The 18,431-nt window shown below is 40.4% G+C and overlaps 3 protein-coding genes across 3 annotated transcripts; 2 read left to right on the top strand and 1 right to left on the bottom strand.

Moving 5' to 3' along the window:
• The first annotated feature begins 1,161 nt into the window (after positions 1-1,161).
• npy7r (neuropeptide Y receptor Y7) lies at positions 1,162-7,040 on the top strand. The gene is made up of 2 exons (XM_042418273.1): positions 1,162-1,282; positions 4,070-7,040. Exon 2 carries the CDS (start codon positions 4,108-4,110, stop codon positions 5,221-5,223), a length of 1,116 nt encoding a protein of 371 aa, XP_042274207.1. The 5' UTR covers positions 1,162-1,282; positions 4,070-4,107; the 3' UTR covers positions 5,224-7,040.
• Positions 7,041-7,404: 364 nt separating this feature from the next.
• Positions 7,405-14,186, top strand: prelid1a (PRELI domain containing 1a). Its single transcript, XM_042418274.1, has 6 exons — positions 7,405-7,531; positions 8,146-8,265; positions 8,785-9,010; positions 10,953-11,066; positions 11,379-11,457; positions 12,601-14,186. The coding sequence occupies exons 2-6, from the start codon at positions 8,174-8,176 to the stop codon at positions 12,720-12,722; spliced, it is 633 nt and encodes a 210-aa protein (XP_042274208.1). The 5' UTR covers positions 7,405-7,531; positions 8,146-8,173; the 3' UTR covers positions 12,723-14,186.
• A 308-nt stretch (positions 14,187-14,494) lies between these two features.
• mxd3 (MAX dimerization protein 3) lies at positions 14,495-18,325 on the bottom strand. Its single transcript, XM_042418275.1, has 6 exons — positions 17,843-18,325; positions 17,039-17,138; positions 16,483-16,512; positions 16,170-16,284; positions 15,801-15,966; positions 14,495-15,641 (listed from the first exon to the last, which is right to left on the bottom strand). Exons 1-6 carry the CDS (start codon positions 17,910-17,912, stop codon positions 15,523-15,525), a joined length of 600 nt encoding a protein of 199 aa, XP_042274209.1. The 5' UTR covers positions 17,913-18,325; the 3' UTR covers positions 14,495-15,522.
• Positions 18,326-18,431: the final 106 nt, after the last annotated feature.

Genomic DNA, 18,431 nt, shown 5'->3' with positions numbered 1-18,431 from the left:
GATAACACTCCCACCACATTTTTGTGCCATATCACTAATACTCTACAAGTCTGAAAACATGAACTCTTTTCAAACTGAATCATGGAGGCTGCAGGTCCTTGCAAACAGTCAGTTTTGATATTTTTTCAAGACTTTAAATCCCATTTATTTCAATGCAACATTCTCTTATAACATTTTCAAGGTTTGTTGACTATGCTTGAGTTTTATTTTATTTCATACTCTCCTTGACAATTTCCTATGCTGTGTGCAGCTATGGCTGCGTCAGCATCAAAATGAGCCTTGAGAAAAGTCCTGAAAACTATCCAGTTATCTTTTCATAGACCTCGCCTAGCTTTGCTTTATTACATGAGGGAAATGGCTCCAGGCACACTACAATATAACCTCATTCATTCAAGCCCCATAAGAATTGAAATCATTTAGGTAAATGACTGACTCAGAATACAAATTTCCCAACCAAATCCTACCCAAATGTGCTGTAAAAAAAAGGTATGTTTTTTAATCACTTTTGTAATTGGCTTTCAAGAATGCCCTTGCGTGCGTGTGTCTACTGCTTAAACTAAAAATAACAATGCGTTCACAAAGAACTTTAATCTATTTTAGGTAGTCATGGGAGCTCACACAAATGAGATTTGTGTCTGTATTGTCTTCACGGGGAATCAACTAAATCTGACAGCGCTTCTCTGCAGTTAACTAACAATGGCTTGTGGCACAACAATGTGAAATTGTGTCACTGTGTAGTTTTAATACTACTCATTTAATTGCAGAAACGAGATCAGTTGGGACAACTCATGTGGAGTCTCAAATGAAGCAATATATGACGATTTGCTTTTACAACCCTTTATTGTTCCAAAGTTCATTCAAAATAGGGCACACGAACAAGAGCGAGAAATAAAAAGTCTTAAAGTAGGTAATACAACATTTCCTGGAAATAAAGTGAATAATAAATGGATATAAAACCGCAACTGGGATCAACTCATTGACGTAAGTCTGCGTTTGCACATTAAAGGACATTCTGTAATATTTTGTTACATTCATTTGCTGTGAAATGCGAAACTTTAAAAATGTGATCTTATAAGCGCGGACCCTGCGCAAATCTCCCAGTGACAGTCCCTGGCACTGATGTGGACGCACACTCTGAATCCTGTAGACCTGCCTCAGGAACGCACAGTCGAGCCACAAGATGCGCACTAGGCGCTACAGCTTGGGAGGAGCTTGGGATTTTCCCCCCTTGTTTCACACCACTCTCGAGTGAAGACTGCAAAAGGAGATAGAAAGGGGAAAGGTGAGTGCATTAATATGTGGATAGCGTTCTTGTAGACTTTAAATGAATTGAATGAATATTTCGAGGATAGTTTAGTGACAGAAATGTATCCCTGAAACGCAAGATATCAATTCCTCTGTTCTTTTGTGACAGCGTAACCTGTAGTTACTGAAACTATTACATGTGCGTAATTTGGATATGAGAGGGACCTTTGAAAGGCATCTGATGAACAAGAGACCAAATTACGTACCACATCATACTATTTGTGTGGGAGGCAAAGGTTTGCACCTGTCTAATCGGTTGAATAAGCTTTAAGAGCTCACGTGGAAATATCTGAATGCTCACTATTCAGTAAGTTAAACAAATGGCGACAATTACGCACGAACGAAGCATCAATGTGTGTTTGATTGGGAATGAGAAGTCTGGTTCTAATTTGTTGGCAGTGTACAGAGTTCACTAGGATTCGGCTGAATTTTGCCTTTTGCTCCAGCAGGTGTAAGGTAACAGATCCCTCAGTGGCACAAGCTTGCCTCAAGTCAAGGATTGCCATCGCTGATCAGAAAAGGGGGCTTTGACAAATTACCGATGCTTTGTAAAGTGCATATGTCGCCTGCAGCCTGCTTGATAAATCCCTTCTGCTCCTGTGTGGGCTGCTCCGCTGACACAGGGCACAGGCAGGGTGTACATGCTTTTTGGTTCATTGGCAGCGCAACGCTGTAGTTGTCATGACCACAATTTCAGTGGTCCCTACAGATTCAGAGTTATCCTCCAAGTCATTTCACGGTGTGTGTTTATGTTCTATTTCCTTGATAATCTCATTTAGGTCTCACACCTTACATTTTATAATGTGTACTTAAATCTCAAAGAACTCTGAGTGTATGAGTGGTTTTAATTTATTGCACAGCAGCTTAGAGACACATCACACACTTGTTGTCTAAACCTTTTGCTGCTTGTGCCATGTAGTGCATATAGATAATTATGACATTGAAGCAACAGAGCAACATTACAAAATGTACTCCATGTTTTCTAATATAAAATATTTGAGATTTAATAAAAATAATGGTAAAGCAATGATGTCAGTAAACTAAACCTGGATATTCTTTCCAATGGTCTGTCAAAAAATAGGCTATGAGATCCCCAGAGCAACCAAAGAGTGTCTGTCACCAAAAAGATGACCTCTCACTAAATGTTGTCCTGTGTGTCTCAGAAGTTCCATAAAGAAAAATCTCAGGAATTGAATGTTAGCCACAAATCCATGCCTGTTTCTTACACTCCTTAAAAATGTACTTCAAAAAGAATCTAAATAAGAACAGAGTTATTGTGGATTTGTTGAAAGCCTCTTGCTGAGTCTAACATCACTTAATGGAATTAGCATTCATTTGTTTAATAATGACGCAGCAGCTTTGCAGTTTTTTAAGGGTCAAAAACTGATGGTGGTTTTTATACATGTCATGACAAAATGTTCTTTTTGTATTCAGCAGGGGCTCTCAGCCTCTCACAAGTAAATTGACAGAAATAACAAGATAATGTACTACAGAAAGTATACTGAAAAGGGGATTTTTTTCATTGAAATATGGTTGTGCAACATGGGCCAGCACTGGTCTTTCTGTCAGAAATTAGGCACACCACATAATATTCCTTTTATGAGATGCAGACTGTGTATGAGAGCAGTCTGTGGCTTTAATGATGTAGCTTTGAACTGGCTGACTCCTTCTGATCACATTGCTTCCTCCATCATTTTCCTTTAGCCTTTATAATGGCACAGGTGTCCCTGTCCCTCGGAAAAACGGCACGCTGTAACCAAATGAACACTCATACCTAGGCCATGGGCAAAGCAATTTTCTATATGAATAGCTGTGGGTAGCAATCTGTGATTTGGAAGTGCTTGGAACTAGTGTGTACAAAGAGTGCTGATTTCTATTGATTATCATCTGTTACTGAAATGTGTATTCGCAGCTTTTCAGAACATCCACTTCTCAAGGCAATCTTGCACAATTGTACTAATAAATGCAGTGCATCAGCGACTTCTCTTATCTTCTAAATTGCACAGTTTCATTAATTTCAAGTTAAATACTAGATTGCTTTAATGACAGAATGGCATTTACCACACAGGCTACCCTTTCTATATGATATGAAGAAAATAATTAAATAGTACATCAATTCTCTTTTGTTATATTTCATTAAAATTTGGATTGACTTTAAGTGTTCAGAGGGTTCATTTAATGATGATGAGGAAAAAGACCCTTAAAAAAATGTAAAGGTTTAAGTACACCACCGTTAACTCAGGTCTGTCTAAACATATTTTGACATGAATGTCTACAGTTCTTTGACTGACAGCATGAAGAGTGAGAGAGAAGAGTTTCCACAAGAAAAGCACAAGTGGAGTAGGTGTCACAAACCTGGCCCACAACCAGAGAGACCCAGGGTTCAATTCCTAGCAGCTGTACTTCGGGCTAAGTCAGGGATTTATGCAACAACAATTGGAGTGTTTGGTGATGGGAAGCCTGTGAGGGATCATGTCCTTAACACTGCTCTAAAAGCACCTTCCTGTTCATTGGGATGCCTGTTACACCCTTGACTAGCGACTAGTGACACCATGGACATGGTGACAGTGGAGTTGGCAGTGACAAATGCACATCAGGGGTAGCGATTCTAGATTGGAGACTAAAGGTGGGAAATAAACACCAGGAGCACAAACATTTTTCACATTGACAGCCTTTGTCTTTTTTTTTATTAGATTGTTAGAAACAATAGTCTGCCTGTCCTATCTCAGAAAATCATTTAATTTTATGGGTTTTCTCACCTCAGGTGTCAGCACAGCCCTATATCTGGCATCTTCAGACAAAATGAGCCCACCAGACACATCCAACAACACAGGAGAAGGTGAGGCTGCTGAAACTGATGCCTGGAATCTGCTTAATGACAGCATGGGCTTACACCCACCTGGTTTCCACACGGACATCACCAAGCACCTTGGCGTCCAGATCACCCTGATTACAGCCTACTCCTTAATCATCCTGCTGGGGCTGCTGGGGAACGCTCTTGTCATTTATATGATCATCCGCTACAGAAACATGCGAACAGTGACCAACTTCTTCATAGCTAACTTGGCCCTTGCAGACCTCCTGGTAGACACTCTGTGCTTGCCCTTCACTCTGGTCTACACGCTGCTAGATGAGTGGAAGTTTGGGGCTGTGCTGTGCCACATGGTGCCCTTTGCCCAGGCCTTGAGTGTGCATGTATCCATCCTGACCATGACTGTCATAGCTCTGGAGCGTTACCGCTGCATCGTCTTCCACCTTGGTCGGCGTCTCACATGGCATTCCAGCTTCCTCATTATGGCATTCACCTGGACTATGTCTGCTGTCCTGGCAGCACCCCTGGCCATCTTCAGAGAGTACCGCCATGAAGAGATTCCTTCCATCAACCTCCGCATTGCTGTCTGCTCTGAGAAGTGGCCCCATGGGACCAGCAGGGATGGAGTCATCTACAGCCTCTCAATGCTGCTCCTACAGTACATTATTCCTTTAGCCATCATCAGTTACGCTTACATCTGCATCTGGGTCAAGCTGAAGAATCACATCAGCCCGTCCAGCCGCAGTGACAGCATCAACCGGCGCAAAAAGACCACCAAGATGTTGGCCCTTGTGGTGGTGGTGTTTGCTATTTGCTGGCTACCTTTCCACGTGTTCCAGCTGGCCAGTGATCTTGACTTGGTGCTCAGGTTTAAGGAGTACAAACTGATATACACAGTGTTCCATATTGTGGCAATGTGTTCAACTTTTACCAACCCTCTCCTGTATGGGTGGATGAATAAAAACTATAGGAACGGCTTCCTCATGGTCTTCCGTTGTGAGGATAAGCCAGATTCTTTCCACCCTGAGGGCTCATTCAGGACACGTTCCATAAGAAGGCTGACTCTGAACGGTCGCAATGGTGGACACCCACCTACTGCTGTATGAGATTAACAAAAATTTAAAAAGCCTGTAGAATATGACTGAACACGCTGAACGCACCTGTGGTTCGTGGTGCTTGTGGTTCAAAAGTAGCCTTTTGACTTGAATGGTCTGTTCTTGAGTATCTTTGATGTCACTGGAGAGGGCTCAAAGCTTTGCATGCAGATTGCTTGATGTAAAGCTCTTCTTTCCTTTGTGAATGGTACTAGTGAAAATATATTTGTCGACTGTATTCAGTTATGTGTTTAAGATGTTTACTAGGGTGTTAATTATCTCGGTACAACGTATAATGTGTTTCCTGTAAATGCAGAGCTCTTGTTGGTAAATAACGTCCAATTAATTACGCACTGCATTGCATACATTTGCCAATCTGAGGCTATTAATGTGTTTACTGAAGGGAAGATGATTATTGTGACTGTATGAACAGTTGTTCACTATTGTTTTTTCTATTTGTTGACGTTTGGATGATTTTCACATAATTACTCCAAATGCTTCATTTTGGATTTATTACAATGTCTGTGCAGAATAACAGTCAAGCCTTGTCCAAGGAATCCTGAGAAGGCCTGTTTTTTTGTCCAAGCAGGATGTTAATTTTGTTCTCCTGGCAACAAGCTGTTCCTGATTAGATGGACCAGCAGGACTCTGCGTCCAGAGGAACGGGAGTTAAAAACCACTGGGCTGTGTGAAGTGAGAGCAACACATTTTTAATATCTTCATCACAGAATGTGGGGCAGGAGTCAGCTGCTTTGAGGATATGTAAAAAAAAAAAAAAAAATTTGATTGGGAGGATGTCAGAATGTGCAATTCTATATTCATTACACTCAGCTGCTAAAGTGTCCTTTGTTGGTGGTCTTTTAATTATGAACACGCAAACATTAATCAGCCACAGGGCCTGTGGGCACACATATTGAGCCCCCGTTGCACATGCAACTCCCAGAGTCAATTTGACCATCAGGAGAAATGACAGTTAGTGCCTCCATGCAAGATAAAGAGAGCTTGACTTGGACCCCTTAATTGCAGTAAGGTAATAATATTGTAAATGTCTGTGGGTTATTGGCTGGGTGAATACTAGTACAACTTCAAAATAGTGAAACCTTTTCTATTCAAAACTTTTGAGATCTACAATAGTCTGGAGCCCTGGTACATGTACCCTGCATTCCTCGTGTACAACAGGAAAGATAAACTTAAACTCCTAGTCCCAAACAGTCAGTGCAAGGGGAAATAGAAGCAATGTCTTTCTTTTTTCTTTTTCTTTTCTTTTTTTTTTTTTTTTTTTTTACAAAAAAGCAAGGTTCATAAAAATGTGACATAAACTTTCATACTGCATTCTGAAAAAAGAGGCAAAAGACATAACATCTAATAAAGCATTTAATGAACAAGCAGACAAATGTGGCCTACGCAGTGATTCATTTTACAGCAGCAAAAATACATATTGGTTATGTATTTCCTGTTCTTGACACCCACATTACTGATTTCATGGCTTAGCCTATATTCCACACTGTAGACTAATATAGAAACTGTAGGCCTAAGGCTTTATCAGGACTGCTAGCAGACAAACATTGAGCTCAGACCCAGTAGGCATTTGACCTAATGTGTGAAATTTTTATCTGCAGACTGGAGATGTCTTGAGGGGTGATTTTAGCTATGCAGAATAGATTATCCATCTTTCTCCAGTGTAGTTTGCTAAAGGGGATATAAAACAACAAAAATAGTAAGGAAATCAAATTAACGATTAAAATACTTTTTACCCTCGAGTTGAAAGTAGGTTTTCTGAGCCACACTCTCTTCAGTGAGCCTTACATATGTCACTTCCAGTTGTTTTGACAGCATTATACGACATTCAACCCCAAAACGAATGATCAAAATATAATTTTATTGAGGTTTGAATGCTGAAAATTTGGAAATGTGCAGTCACCTGCTGCCCTCTAGTGTCAAAAGTGGATGTTGCATCTGCGCGACCTACCGGATGCCATTTTTTTTCCTAGGGTGGCGACGTCATGATCTGCCCTACTCTGCCTCTGATTGGCTAGTGCTCGTTCCCTTCGTTGGTTAGGTTTAGGCATGAGGAGTGCGATTGGTTAGAATTAGGGTAATAATATCAGGGTAAGCCAATCAGAGGCAGAGTAGAGCGGGTCATGACTTCACCATCCTAGGAAAATAATATCGCCTACCGGATATGTCGTTGGTATTTGACCTTCCTTCTTCCCAGCCGGAGTCACGGTTGACATGAGTTGTAGGTGGCTTCATGGTGAAGCTTATCCGGACAGGAGAATAAAATGCAAATACGTATCTTTTGAATGTTGTCGCCATACAGGTAAGTGTATTTTCCTCTGACATAAACTCATACTTATTGAATGTAGGTTAATGCAGTGAGTGGGTCGAACTGTGCCATTCATTCATAAGGTTTGCTCCATGCTAGGCTAGTTGAAGCTAACGAGGAAGTCAAAACGAGTGCGGACGTGACAAATGTCACAGTAACTTTATACCCGATGTTAACTCCCTGTTTAAATATCTTTCAGTCGGCTCATAATGTTAGGCTATTCTCAATCATACCAGGACTCAGGATAGTATTTGTGAGTTGATATCATGCTTTTATGCTGTTTTTTTCTATTTTCTTTTGGTGACTCGACAGCTGTCATGTAGCGTTAGCTGGAAAGATCGGGAAAGTGAGGCAACACAGCTAGCTAACTTACATTAACCTAAATCTAAGTCTTCTTTGACTTGTCTTACTTGTCTTTTTGACACTTTTTTAAATGTAAAAACATTACTTCCTTAATCGTCCACATTGCTATTGCTCAATTCAGTGTGTTTACCACAGGCTAGTGCTGTCACCATCATTCTCGAGGTCGCCCTGTTTTGTTATTTGAAAGCCAGTAGTTGCATAAACCTGCCGAGCTAACGCGTTTTGTTTGTTCTGTATCGACACAGGGTCTTGCCAGAGTAAACGAAGGGAACAATGGTGAAGTATTTCTGCTGCGCAGGTTTGCTAAAAAGCACCTGGGACCAAGTTTGTGTTGCTTACTGGCAACGATATCCCAACCCCTACAGGTGAGGGTCGTAGTGGTTTATGGATACACTTTTTACCTCTGATCCTTGCTTCTTCTTCATCCAAACTACATAAATACTGTGGACACAGAGATGTGATACACAGAGATAATGCTGACATTACAGCTGAAACAATGAATATATGAACGGATCAACATAAAAGTATTAAAAAAAAAGGCAACAACTAATATGAGTAGGTTTACTTTGTCTTCTACTTGTGTTAATTGAACATTTTTGGGGATTTGGACCACTGATTGAACAAAACAAGCAATCTGAATAAGTGAACTTGGGCTTTGAGAAATTGTGATGGCCATTTTTCACAATTTTCTGCTGTTTTATAAACTAAACAATTAATTGATTTTTGGTTTAACCCAGCTGAAACATTTAAATGAATTGATTACCTGATCAAAAGAAAATGAATGTCCAACAATTTTCATTGTCAATTAAGCGTGTTCTAGACCTGCATTCCTACACAGAGGTTTTGTATTGCGTTGATCCATAATATTTGCCTCTCTTCCCCAGTAACCATGTATTGACTGAGGACATCATTTTTCGGGAGGTTACTCCAACCAACTGCCTCATTTCCAGACGTCTGTTGACCAAAACTAGCCGAGCGCCTCGCTGGATGGAGCGGTACCTCCCGAAGCACATGGCCAGCTCTGCGTATATCATCGAGGACTCTATTGTTGACCCTCAGAAAAGGACCATGACCACACTAACATGGAACATCAGCCACGCTCGTCTCATGGTACTATAACTTTCGCCTCTATAGACACTCTGCATTGCACAAAGTAATCACATGGCCTCATGTTAAACTGCCGCGGTTACCACAGTAACGCAATCACGTCACGACCACCGTAGAGTCAAGCTGGTCACCGCTTCACTGCTGAGTGAGCGGCTCAAGTGATGGGACATTAGTTATTCTTTCAGGCTTGACATAAAGAATGACGTGCCTGCCGAATGCCAAACAATGTTCCTGCTGCAAGCAGGCTTCTTAATGACAACACTGGAATAAAGATAGACATTTAGACTGTAGAGGATATAAAGAATAGACTGCTACAGGAATAAATGCTTTGGAAAAGTTTACCGTATTGGTCCAAATATACGATATAAGGTATTTTTCCTGGACATACATCTGAAGAAGTATTTTCAGACCACTGTGTCATCAGGCAGAACAGACAGTGTGCCAACGTGGTCTAAAAAGAGTCCCTAGGTCTCACCAAAGGTTTTTAGTGAGCCTTTTAAAGAGAACCTAATCTTCTCAAGTTTAATGCAGTGTAAGACTTACGCAATCCATCTGCAATGGCTGGGAGGAGAAACATGTTTCCATTTGAGTTTCCACTGTTGCTAATAGTGTGGTGAACGCAGTAACCCTCTGCATTGCTATGGGATGATTGTCCTCCACTGGGATTCCAGATATAGCTGTGAGGGGGTCAGGATCTACAGGGATATGGAGTACATTTTGATAGGTTTCGAACATATCCGTCCAAAAATCTGTTAACCTGGGGCAGGCCCATAACATATGGATAAGATTGGCAGGTGATTGTTTACATCTGTAGCAGGCATCACTTACGTCTGGGAATATTTTAGCCAATCGAACATTTGTGTAATGAGCTCTGTGGAGGATCTTGCATCGCAGAATGATGTGCCTTGCACAGATGGAAGAAGAATGTACCAGTTATTAAAATGTGTTTCCACTTGTCATCAGGCAATCCCATTCCTAAGTCATCCTCCCATGTACTTTTAACATTAACAGAGACATCAGGATTTAAAGAGCGTATTACATTATAAATGACTGAAATGAGGTCAAGATCAAGGTTCAGAAGAGTGTCAGATTTAGAGTCAGGAGGGCGATTGTGGAAGTGAGAAAATTGCTTCGGGCAAATTGCCTGATCTGGAAAAATGAAAAAGGTGGCTATTACCCCTGAATTCCACCGGGCGCCTGTGCGCCGCGTTCTGACGCAGCTGCCGGAGCTGATCGCGGCCACTCAAGTCAATGTATCCGATTCCACGGGGAGCAAAACCGCGTCGGAGCTGGAACGCTGCGTACACGCGCCCGGTGGAATCCCTGGGTTAGGCAGGCCAAATTCAGTTGGTTGCAGTCTGCAACCTCATCACTAGATGCCACTAAATCCTACATGCTGCCCCTCTGATGTTGCTAGGCTAGCCAGTGTCTTAAAGTCTGCTTATAGTGAATGTGTTAGAATTAGTCAGCCCCAAAAGTGTTTTGTTAGTCCAGTTTAACCTGCAGGAGTTTCTGAAGGCTTGTGTAACGTGTTTTTCTGCGGATATAAATTCATTACGAGAGAATGGAAAAAATGAAAATCAGTCCAAAGCGTCTTCCGACATCTCTGCTGCAGCATGGAATATGTCAAGCTGCCAAATACCACTGTCACTGATGATAAAGACCAACAGGCAGTCTTATAAATGCTAACTGCCAGAGAAAATAAATTTTGACTGCTTTCAAGAGCTGAGTGAGAATAAATAACTATACTATAAATTATATTCAAAAAGTATTTTTCCAAAAACAGGTGTTAGAAAAGGGGAGGGGGGCGGGGGCATCTGAAGTTTCAATTATTGTCTTTATGGCGGTTACCGCGACAGCTTGAATCAATCAAAAATCAATACTGTTGCAGCTCTACCTCATGTTGCTGTTGTTTTGTTTTGTTTTTTTTCCCTCTCTACCCCAGTCTGTGGAAGAGCGGTGCGAGTACCAAATCAACCCTGAGAATGGCAGCTGGACTGAGATAAAAAGAGAAGCTTGGATCTCTTCCAATGTCTACGGGCTCTCGAGGGCTATTCAGGTCAGTAGAGCAAAGTGGAGCACTGCACTACGTAACAGACCAGGGAAAGTGTTGTGGGGCGTCTGAGAAGGGAGGCTCCCCCACCTATGTTTCATTCTGTAATTGGTAATATAATACAGTGTTAAGATGCAACAGCTGAGCGGTTGAAAGTGTCTGCCAGGACTGACTGAACGATTTATGATGTAGAATCTGAGTCGTCCTTTATTGTCGAGTGAGTTAGTATGTGATGATTTGAGTTATATGTTGTTGACAAAGTGTTGTCTGTGTGAGAAATTTTCCTGTCTTGACTGACATTGTGTTCTCTCTTTCTAGGAATTTGGTCTTGCAAGGTTCAAGACTAGTGTTACGAAGACCATGAAAGGCTTTGAATACGTGCTGGCCAAAATGCAAGGTAAGTTTTCTTTTGGATATTCTTTCTTTATTCATCTTTATTTGCATGCATCCGTTAAGAGATGTTATAACACATACATGAATATAAAAAAACAAAACAAAGAATCAACTTGAATTCCTTTCGGAGATGGTTAATGGCCATAAGAGTGTGTGCACAAACCAATTCATGCACAGTAACAACTTAAAGTCACCATGAAAACTTAGTTTATTGTATAGAGCAGTAGTTGGATCCCAAACCGGGGGGCTAATAGCCATTGCGGGGAGTTGCACATGACCAGGAGAAAAATGTGGAGTGAAACTAATGTTGAATAAACCTTTTTCACAGTAGACACTCTTGTCCGACACAGGTGTAACTAATCAATAATTGCTGGAACGGAGGCATTGCTTGATCTCATTAGTAACACCTGTGCTTTTCCTGCTATGACAAGTCAAGATGTCTGCTATGGAAAAGGTTTATGAATCCAGTTCATTTAGGAACGATGAAGAAACGAGCGTTCTCATACTGTCAGGCTATCGCTTAGCAGGATTTATTCAGAAAGCAAAGCGACATCTAAATTACAAGATGCACAGATTTTTGACTGAACAAATGAAAAAAGTGCTGAGTGTCTTTTGCCTTTTGTGTGTAAAAACTTATGGGCGGTTTTAGCAAAGCTTAATTTGATTAGCTGCTTCCAAAGATGTGGCATAATTTATAAGATTTCAATTTGCAAGAACACAAGTTTTCAGGTCTGTGAAATGTAGTAATGGTAAATACTGAAAGTTTATAGCAAATTTTGTAGTAGTTCAGGCCAAACAAGTAAAATGGCATTGAAAGCGTAAAGTATATTGTTGTATTGTTTTAAGTGTGTCCATCTGTATCCACTTCCAGCTGTTTCCTATTGAAATCTTGGTGATATGTTGTTGATAAAAGCCCTGTCATTGTTTTGTTTTTGTTTTGTTTTTTTTTTTAATTTGCTGGGAAACGGACAAGCTGAGAGTCAGTACAAATTATACTGATGATTCAAAATGTTATGCAAGCATCTGGTTTATTGCACAGTTCAAAATCATGAAGGAAGTGCGATGCTTTTCGTGAACTGCATAAATATACAGAGAAGAATGTTCTCGGTGTACTGTATTTTTGAAGTATTCTTCTATTCTATTCTAGGTGAAACTCCATCAAGAACCCTCGCCGAAACAGCCACAGAACGGGCAAGAGAGACAGCACTGGCAGCTAAGGAGAAAGCCAAAGACCTCGCCTCACACGCCCAGAAGAAACAATATGTGTGATTAGCTACATAAAACCACTGGCTCTGTTTCCACTGATACTGGGACAGATTTATCTTTACCCCTCTCATGGCTCAGTTATGCATTGGGGTGAGACAAATTGATCCCGGTCATGGGTAGACACCTCTGTGAGGGGAGCATCTGACTGATATGGTGGGTGGACCACATAAGGCCTGAGCTGGATTCGAGAGCCTGTTCCAGCCTCCCCGTTCCTGCACCACACCTTTGATACCAGATCCTCTCGGTATTTATCAGAGATAGAGATCTTAGAAAGGATTGGTTGAATATGGCTCTGGGTGCTATAAAATGACGATAGCACTTTGCCAACCTTGATACTGTCCTCAGACCTTTGCTCAACCTCTGTGCCCTTCAACAGTATTTGCTTTTAACTGTTTTTATGAGTTGTTTTGTAATCGCTAACTATTCTTTTACAGAAGCTCAGATCTGTATAATTACAAAATATGTGATTTAAGCTAGGGAAGGCAATTTATGTTACAAGCATTTTTTGTTATATTTGTTGAAATTCTCTTTACATCCTGAAAGCAATCAATTAATCAAATGCTCTGCTTAAAAAAAAAAAAAAGAAAGAAAAAAAATCTGGTATTTGTGGCTGTCGCAAGCTTGTAATAAGCCCGTCCAAATCATTGTATTCGGCCCACATGAAATGATTGGATCCTTGCCTGTCTACCTGCACGCACTCTGCCCGTCTCATTAATTGCCTGCCTCCAAAACCTTCTCAGTGAGCAGTCCGTCAGAGAGCCGGACCTGCAGCTCTGAACCGAGTCCCTGAGTGACGGGTCAGTATCTGATCTGATCTGCATACAATTCATGCAGTCCCGTCACTTCCTATCTGTCAGTGTACCACTGCTCGCCTGGCCTCCAAACTTTCTGTTGCTCGAATGAGGCAGTAAACAGTTAAACTGTTGGTTCATGCACGTATGAAGTGTGTGCATATCTACATCCATGTTGAATATGCCTGTGCCCATCTGGTGGGAGGGGCTTGGGACAGAAGGGGGAGGGGCTGCAGGAGGAGAGGTGTATTTTCAAATTCTGGCTTTTTTCATTGTTTTTTTTTTTTTTTCCTTTTCCAGAAAACTTCCTAATGCAGCTTTAATGCCAATGAATATGTATGATTTTTTTCAGTTGTATTTTCGCTTATGTTGTCTTTGTTCACCCAAATGTACCTTAATCATCCTACCAAGACTTATCATCTCATTAATTTTAAGTTTAAGTTCACTGAGTAAGAAGGGTCCAAATTGTTGACAGGCACTTGTCATTTAGCACTCTTCATATGGTTACCTGGTTGCAGTGGGTCTGTTTGCATCTATATTTGAAATGTGTGTATAAAGGCAAAACTGATGCCTTTGTTTTTCACATTCAGCTTAGGTCTGATGATACAACTCATGCAACTATGCGCGCTTACTGTATCAGTTTGTCAATAAATGGACATTTTCTTTGTAACCATCATGCTGTGAGATCTTTTTAATATGAAGTGACGTCTCTGTATACCAGTCCTGATGTATTCCAGGTTAAGGTCAAGCAAAAATATCAGAAACTGTACTTAAATATAGAAAATATTTATTCATAAAAAAAAAACCTTACACCAGTACAAAATTGCTACATAATATTACTGGGCGGAGAGACAGATGAATGCAGACATACTATTAAAAAGGTAATAAAGGCATCTTGCATATACAAAAGTCAGGGCAAAATGCACCTTCAGTTATTAAATACATAGCAATGAATAAGATACATACAGTACTTGTAACTCATAAATTGCATAATCATTACAAGTACACATTTACCTTCCTGACTGTGGTGAAATAGCTGTATGCATAATTATCATTTTATTGACAAATGCACAAGCAACGAAGTGCGCAGTTGTGATGCTGAACACTTCCAACAAAGCAGTGAATAAAACAGTCCTGTGCAAGGAAACACCATTAATGCCCTCAACATTAATCTTCATCTTAGGCACCAAAGTTCTTGCACTAAATTTGTGACTGAATTGTGTACAAATACACCAAACGAATATTTGGCACAGTTACTTAATTGCCAGATAGAAATGTGCAAATATGACCAGTTAAGTTCTGTTCACTGTTTTCACCATGTGATATACTCTCAACCCTTTTGAGACGAAACAAGTGCAATGAGTGGACGTTTTGTGCAACAGAAGGAAAAAAAAAGAACAAAATACATGACTGAACTTACATAATGAGACACTTATACAAAACATAGCACAGATTAATGTTTAAGTGCATGCTACACATGACATTACTGAAATATAAACTTAGTGCTAAAGAGAAGCTGTAAAGACCAAATCTGATTTAAGGCAGAATTCAATATAGGCATACTGTAGTAAAGAATAAGTTAAGAGTTTTCGATACAAAAAAAGCCCTTATTTGGATAAAAAGCCCTTAAAAAAAGGTGAATGAATAGATTTGCTTGAATTATTGTAAGTTACAGACAAGTCAATGGCTTTGGAAAATGTTTCCATCAATCGTCGATGCCGGAAATATACACGTGCATTGATACATCCATCCCAGCCCAGTGATTTTAACTGCTATTCAGTGCAAAGTGGACACAGCTCATTCATAATCGTAAAACGTTATCGTTTAGCTTGTAGTCAAACATTGTTGAAAAGAGAATGTTAAAAAAGGTACTCCTGTCAAAATTTGTCTTCATTTGTACAGTAACATTTTCCTCCATTCTCCTTCATCCTCTGTTTGCTTGTTTTTGGAATGTTTTCTCCTCTTCCTCCTCACCTGGTGTTATTAAACCAGTTACCACGAGTTTACTGCCGTCATAACCAGGCTTTGTCCATACTGGAGTAACAGTGGTCTGCATCAGTGTGCGTAATGCTCAGTCCATCAGAGTCCACACAGTCAAACACGATGCTTTCCACGTCAACCTCCACATCCTCTGTAATGATCAAAGGTCAGAACCATTAGCAAAAGGAAACTATAAAATCCAAGATCACAAAATTAACCAACAAGTGTAGCTGACGCCAAGAAAGCTTCAAACTTTTATTATTATTGTGACAGGAGGCCTGAGGTGAGACCCTACTTGTGTCTGACCTACCTCTGTCGGAGTCCGACCTCTCGGATGACATGGTCGACCCCTGACTGTCGTTCCTCATCCTCTCCGTGCTTCTCTGCAGCTGCTCCAGCCGAACCTGCAGCTCTCTCTGCTCCCAGCGCAGGCGGCCCTTAAGCTGCTCTGCACGCTCATCCTGCTCCTGCAGCTTCTGAGATGAGAAAGCAGAGAGAGAGAGAAACAAGTGAGAGGTAGACAAAAGCCTTGGTCACAACAAAGACAGGATAAGCATCTGGAGAGCGAGCACCGTCAGGAAATGCCCCTAATGCATATAAAAGACCATGGATCTGGTGGCTTGGGACAAACAGCATTATGTTTCTATAAGTATGATTCCAGCCTGGGTGTTGTGTCTACCTTTATGTGAAGCTGGGCTCGTCTCAGGAGGTTGAGGGTGGTGTTTCTCATCGAGTCAGATGACAGAGGAACTTGCTTCTTGAGCTGCTCCAGGCAGTGCCTCAGCTGAGCTCGTCTGCAAAGCACAACAACAAGCAACAACTGATGCTGTTAATCCATGCAAGCCCAAACAAGGTGTTTAAAATACTGTAGGTGAACTTAATTTCACTCAGAATGATGATCTATTATTTCATAACTTTTGCCCATCTTTTATATTTATATATATATATATATGTATATTTTTGTTTTGGTATGACATGCAACTTCTCATTACCTGTTTTTTTCCAACTCGTTGTGAACTGACCTGTGATTAGAGTAAGAGACAGTTTGGTTAGTTTAGAAATACATATTCATGATGATGGCTAACAATAACTGTGACATATTTGGGTTTAAAATGGTGCTTTATTATGAATGAAAGTAGAGCTGCAACTAACAATTATTTTTGTTTGGTCCATAAAATGTCACAATGGTGAAAAATGTCGACCACCGTTAACCCAAACCCAAGTCGACGTCCTTAAATGTCTTGTTTTGTCCACAACCCAAAAATATTCAGTTTACTGTCATTGAAGACTAAAGAAACCAGAAAATACAACTGAAACTGAAATCAAAGTATTTGGACAAAAAAAAAAAAGATTTAAAATGATTAATCAAAATTCAGTTCATTCAATAATTTAATCAAAATGATTTAAAAATATTATTATCAAAATAGGTGGTGATTAATTTCGTAGTTGACAACTAATCGATTCATTGACTGATTGTTGCAGCCCTAAGTGAAAGTCAGACTTCAAACCACACCCTTTTGTCAGTTGTGTGTTATGTAATGTATTCACCTATTGCCACCAGGAGATATCTTCTTGCTCTTCTGTTTGCTTCTCTTATCAGAGAGACCTGGGCTTAGAGGCAGGACTGAAGCATAGCCATGTTCTGCTTCTGTACAGGAAAAAACAACACCACAGCTATGTCAAAGGAAGTCGTGGGCTAAATCACTACAAAAAAAACAATGGCAGCAATGTTAAATATGACGTTTCAGTTGTTATTATTCTATTGGTATTATTAACATTAGTGAACCCTGGTGCTGCAAATGAACTCTTATTGTCATCTGCCTGAGGAGTAAACATGCCATCATGAGAAACTACGAGGACAAAACCCCTCGGGTACTGTCATCAGCATCATCAGCTGGACGTTTTGTTTTTGATTTTGGCGCCATCACACACCATCTATTCACTGTTATAAAACTCGCCTCTGTAGCCTCACATATAGAAACACCCAACACGATGTCAACAGTGCGTTAACAATGAATGAAACTTATTTTATTGCCTTTTTCTGCGTCCCTCTCATTCACCTTGATGAGCGCTCGTCGCCGCTCGGGTTCATTTTGAATTGGGACCAGATTGGCGCCTTTGAGTACAATGATGCGAGCGATATGTAGGTCACTGAGTCAAATGGGAAAGGTCGCTTAAAATAACCTTCCAGCAGAAATCTCGATGATTTTTCGAACAATTGCGCTGCATTATGTGTTTGTGTTATGTTTTGCATGCATAGTTACGGTCGCTTCATTGTGCATTTTGTTGTTTTACCAATAACCAACTTCCTCCCCCCTTTTGTAGACTGACAGTTGTCATAAAAACACTCACCTCGCTCTCTTCTCTCCAGAAACTCAGCGGCCCTAAGAAGCACCTGGATGTTGCAAACGTTCCCTTCCATTTTTTTTAATTTAATCTTTTTGTTAGAATGAAAAAACCGCGGGCAACAGCCTACTAGGGTACGAGCGTAACGTTAGCTTCAAGTAGATGAAGCTGTGTCAGTCAGTCGGTGCTGCTACGTCCTCACGCTGCCTTCAAGTGCTCCATTGAAGATCGGACATCTGAAATTTCTCTCATAAATACAGTCCCGGCGGGCACTTGGTTGAGCAGAAATAATAACAAAAAGGGCCAAAAATATTAGTTTGTGCTGGTTTATTTTAGTGATACAGAGTACTTATATGAGTCACACATTTTAGCTTTATATTTGTGTGAAATTTACGCCTACTGTTGCATATTAAAAAGACGACTATTTGCGCAAAATACCCGACTATAATATTTAAGACAGTAGTTTTTTTTTTACAAAACATAATGTCATAAAAAATAGTAACCTAAACATTAGATAACGGAAAAGATCGTCTTCGATGTGTGTGTCCTTATGGTGCATTTCGGCTATAATTACAATGTTTCGTTTAGTATTCGA

Source organism: Thunnus maccoyii, chromosome 8, assembly GCF_910596095.1.
Source record: "Thunnus maccoyii chromosome 8, fThuMac1.1, whole genome shotgun sequence".
NCBI lineage: Eukaryota > Metazoa > Chordata > Actinopteri > Scombriformes > Scombridae > Thunnus > Thunnus maccoyii.
The sequence above is the reverse complement of the archived record's forward strand: the minus strand, read 5'-3'. Positions and strand labels throughout refer to the sequence as shown.

Bases quoted from the DNA above. Each gene is read 5' to 3' on its own strand.
- npy7r (XM_042418273.1), top strand. From the start codon at position 4,108: ATGAGCCCACCAGACACATCCAACAACACAGGAGAAGGTGAGGCTGCT.
- prelid1a (XM_042418274.1), top strand. From the start codon at position 8,174: ATGGTGAAGTATTTCTGCTGCGCAGGTTTGCTAAAAAGCACCTGGGAC. The intron at 11,067-11,378 runs GTCAGTAGAGCA...CTCTCTTTCTAG, and splicing joins GGCTCTCGAGGGCTATTCAG to GAATTTGGTCTTGCAAGGTT. The intron at 11,458-12,600 runs GTAAGTTTTCTT...ATTCTATTCTAG, and splicing joins CGTGCTGGCCAAAATGCAAG to GTGAAACTCCATCAAGAACC.
- mxd3 (XM_042418275.1), bottom strand. From the start codon at position 17,912: ATGGAAGGGAACGTTTGCAACATCCAGGTGCTTCTTAGGGCCGCTGAG. The intron at 16,513-17,038 runs GTGAATACATTA...CTCTAATCACAG, and splicing joins ATATCTCCTGGTGGCAATAG to GTCAGTTCACAACGAGTTGG. The intron at 16,285-16,482 runs GTAATGAGAAGT...TGTGCTTTGCAG, and splicing joins AACGAGTTGGAAAAAAACAG to ACGAGCTCAGCTGAGGCACT.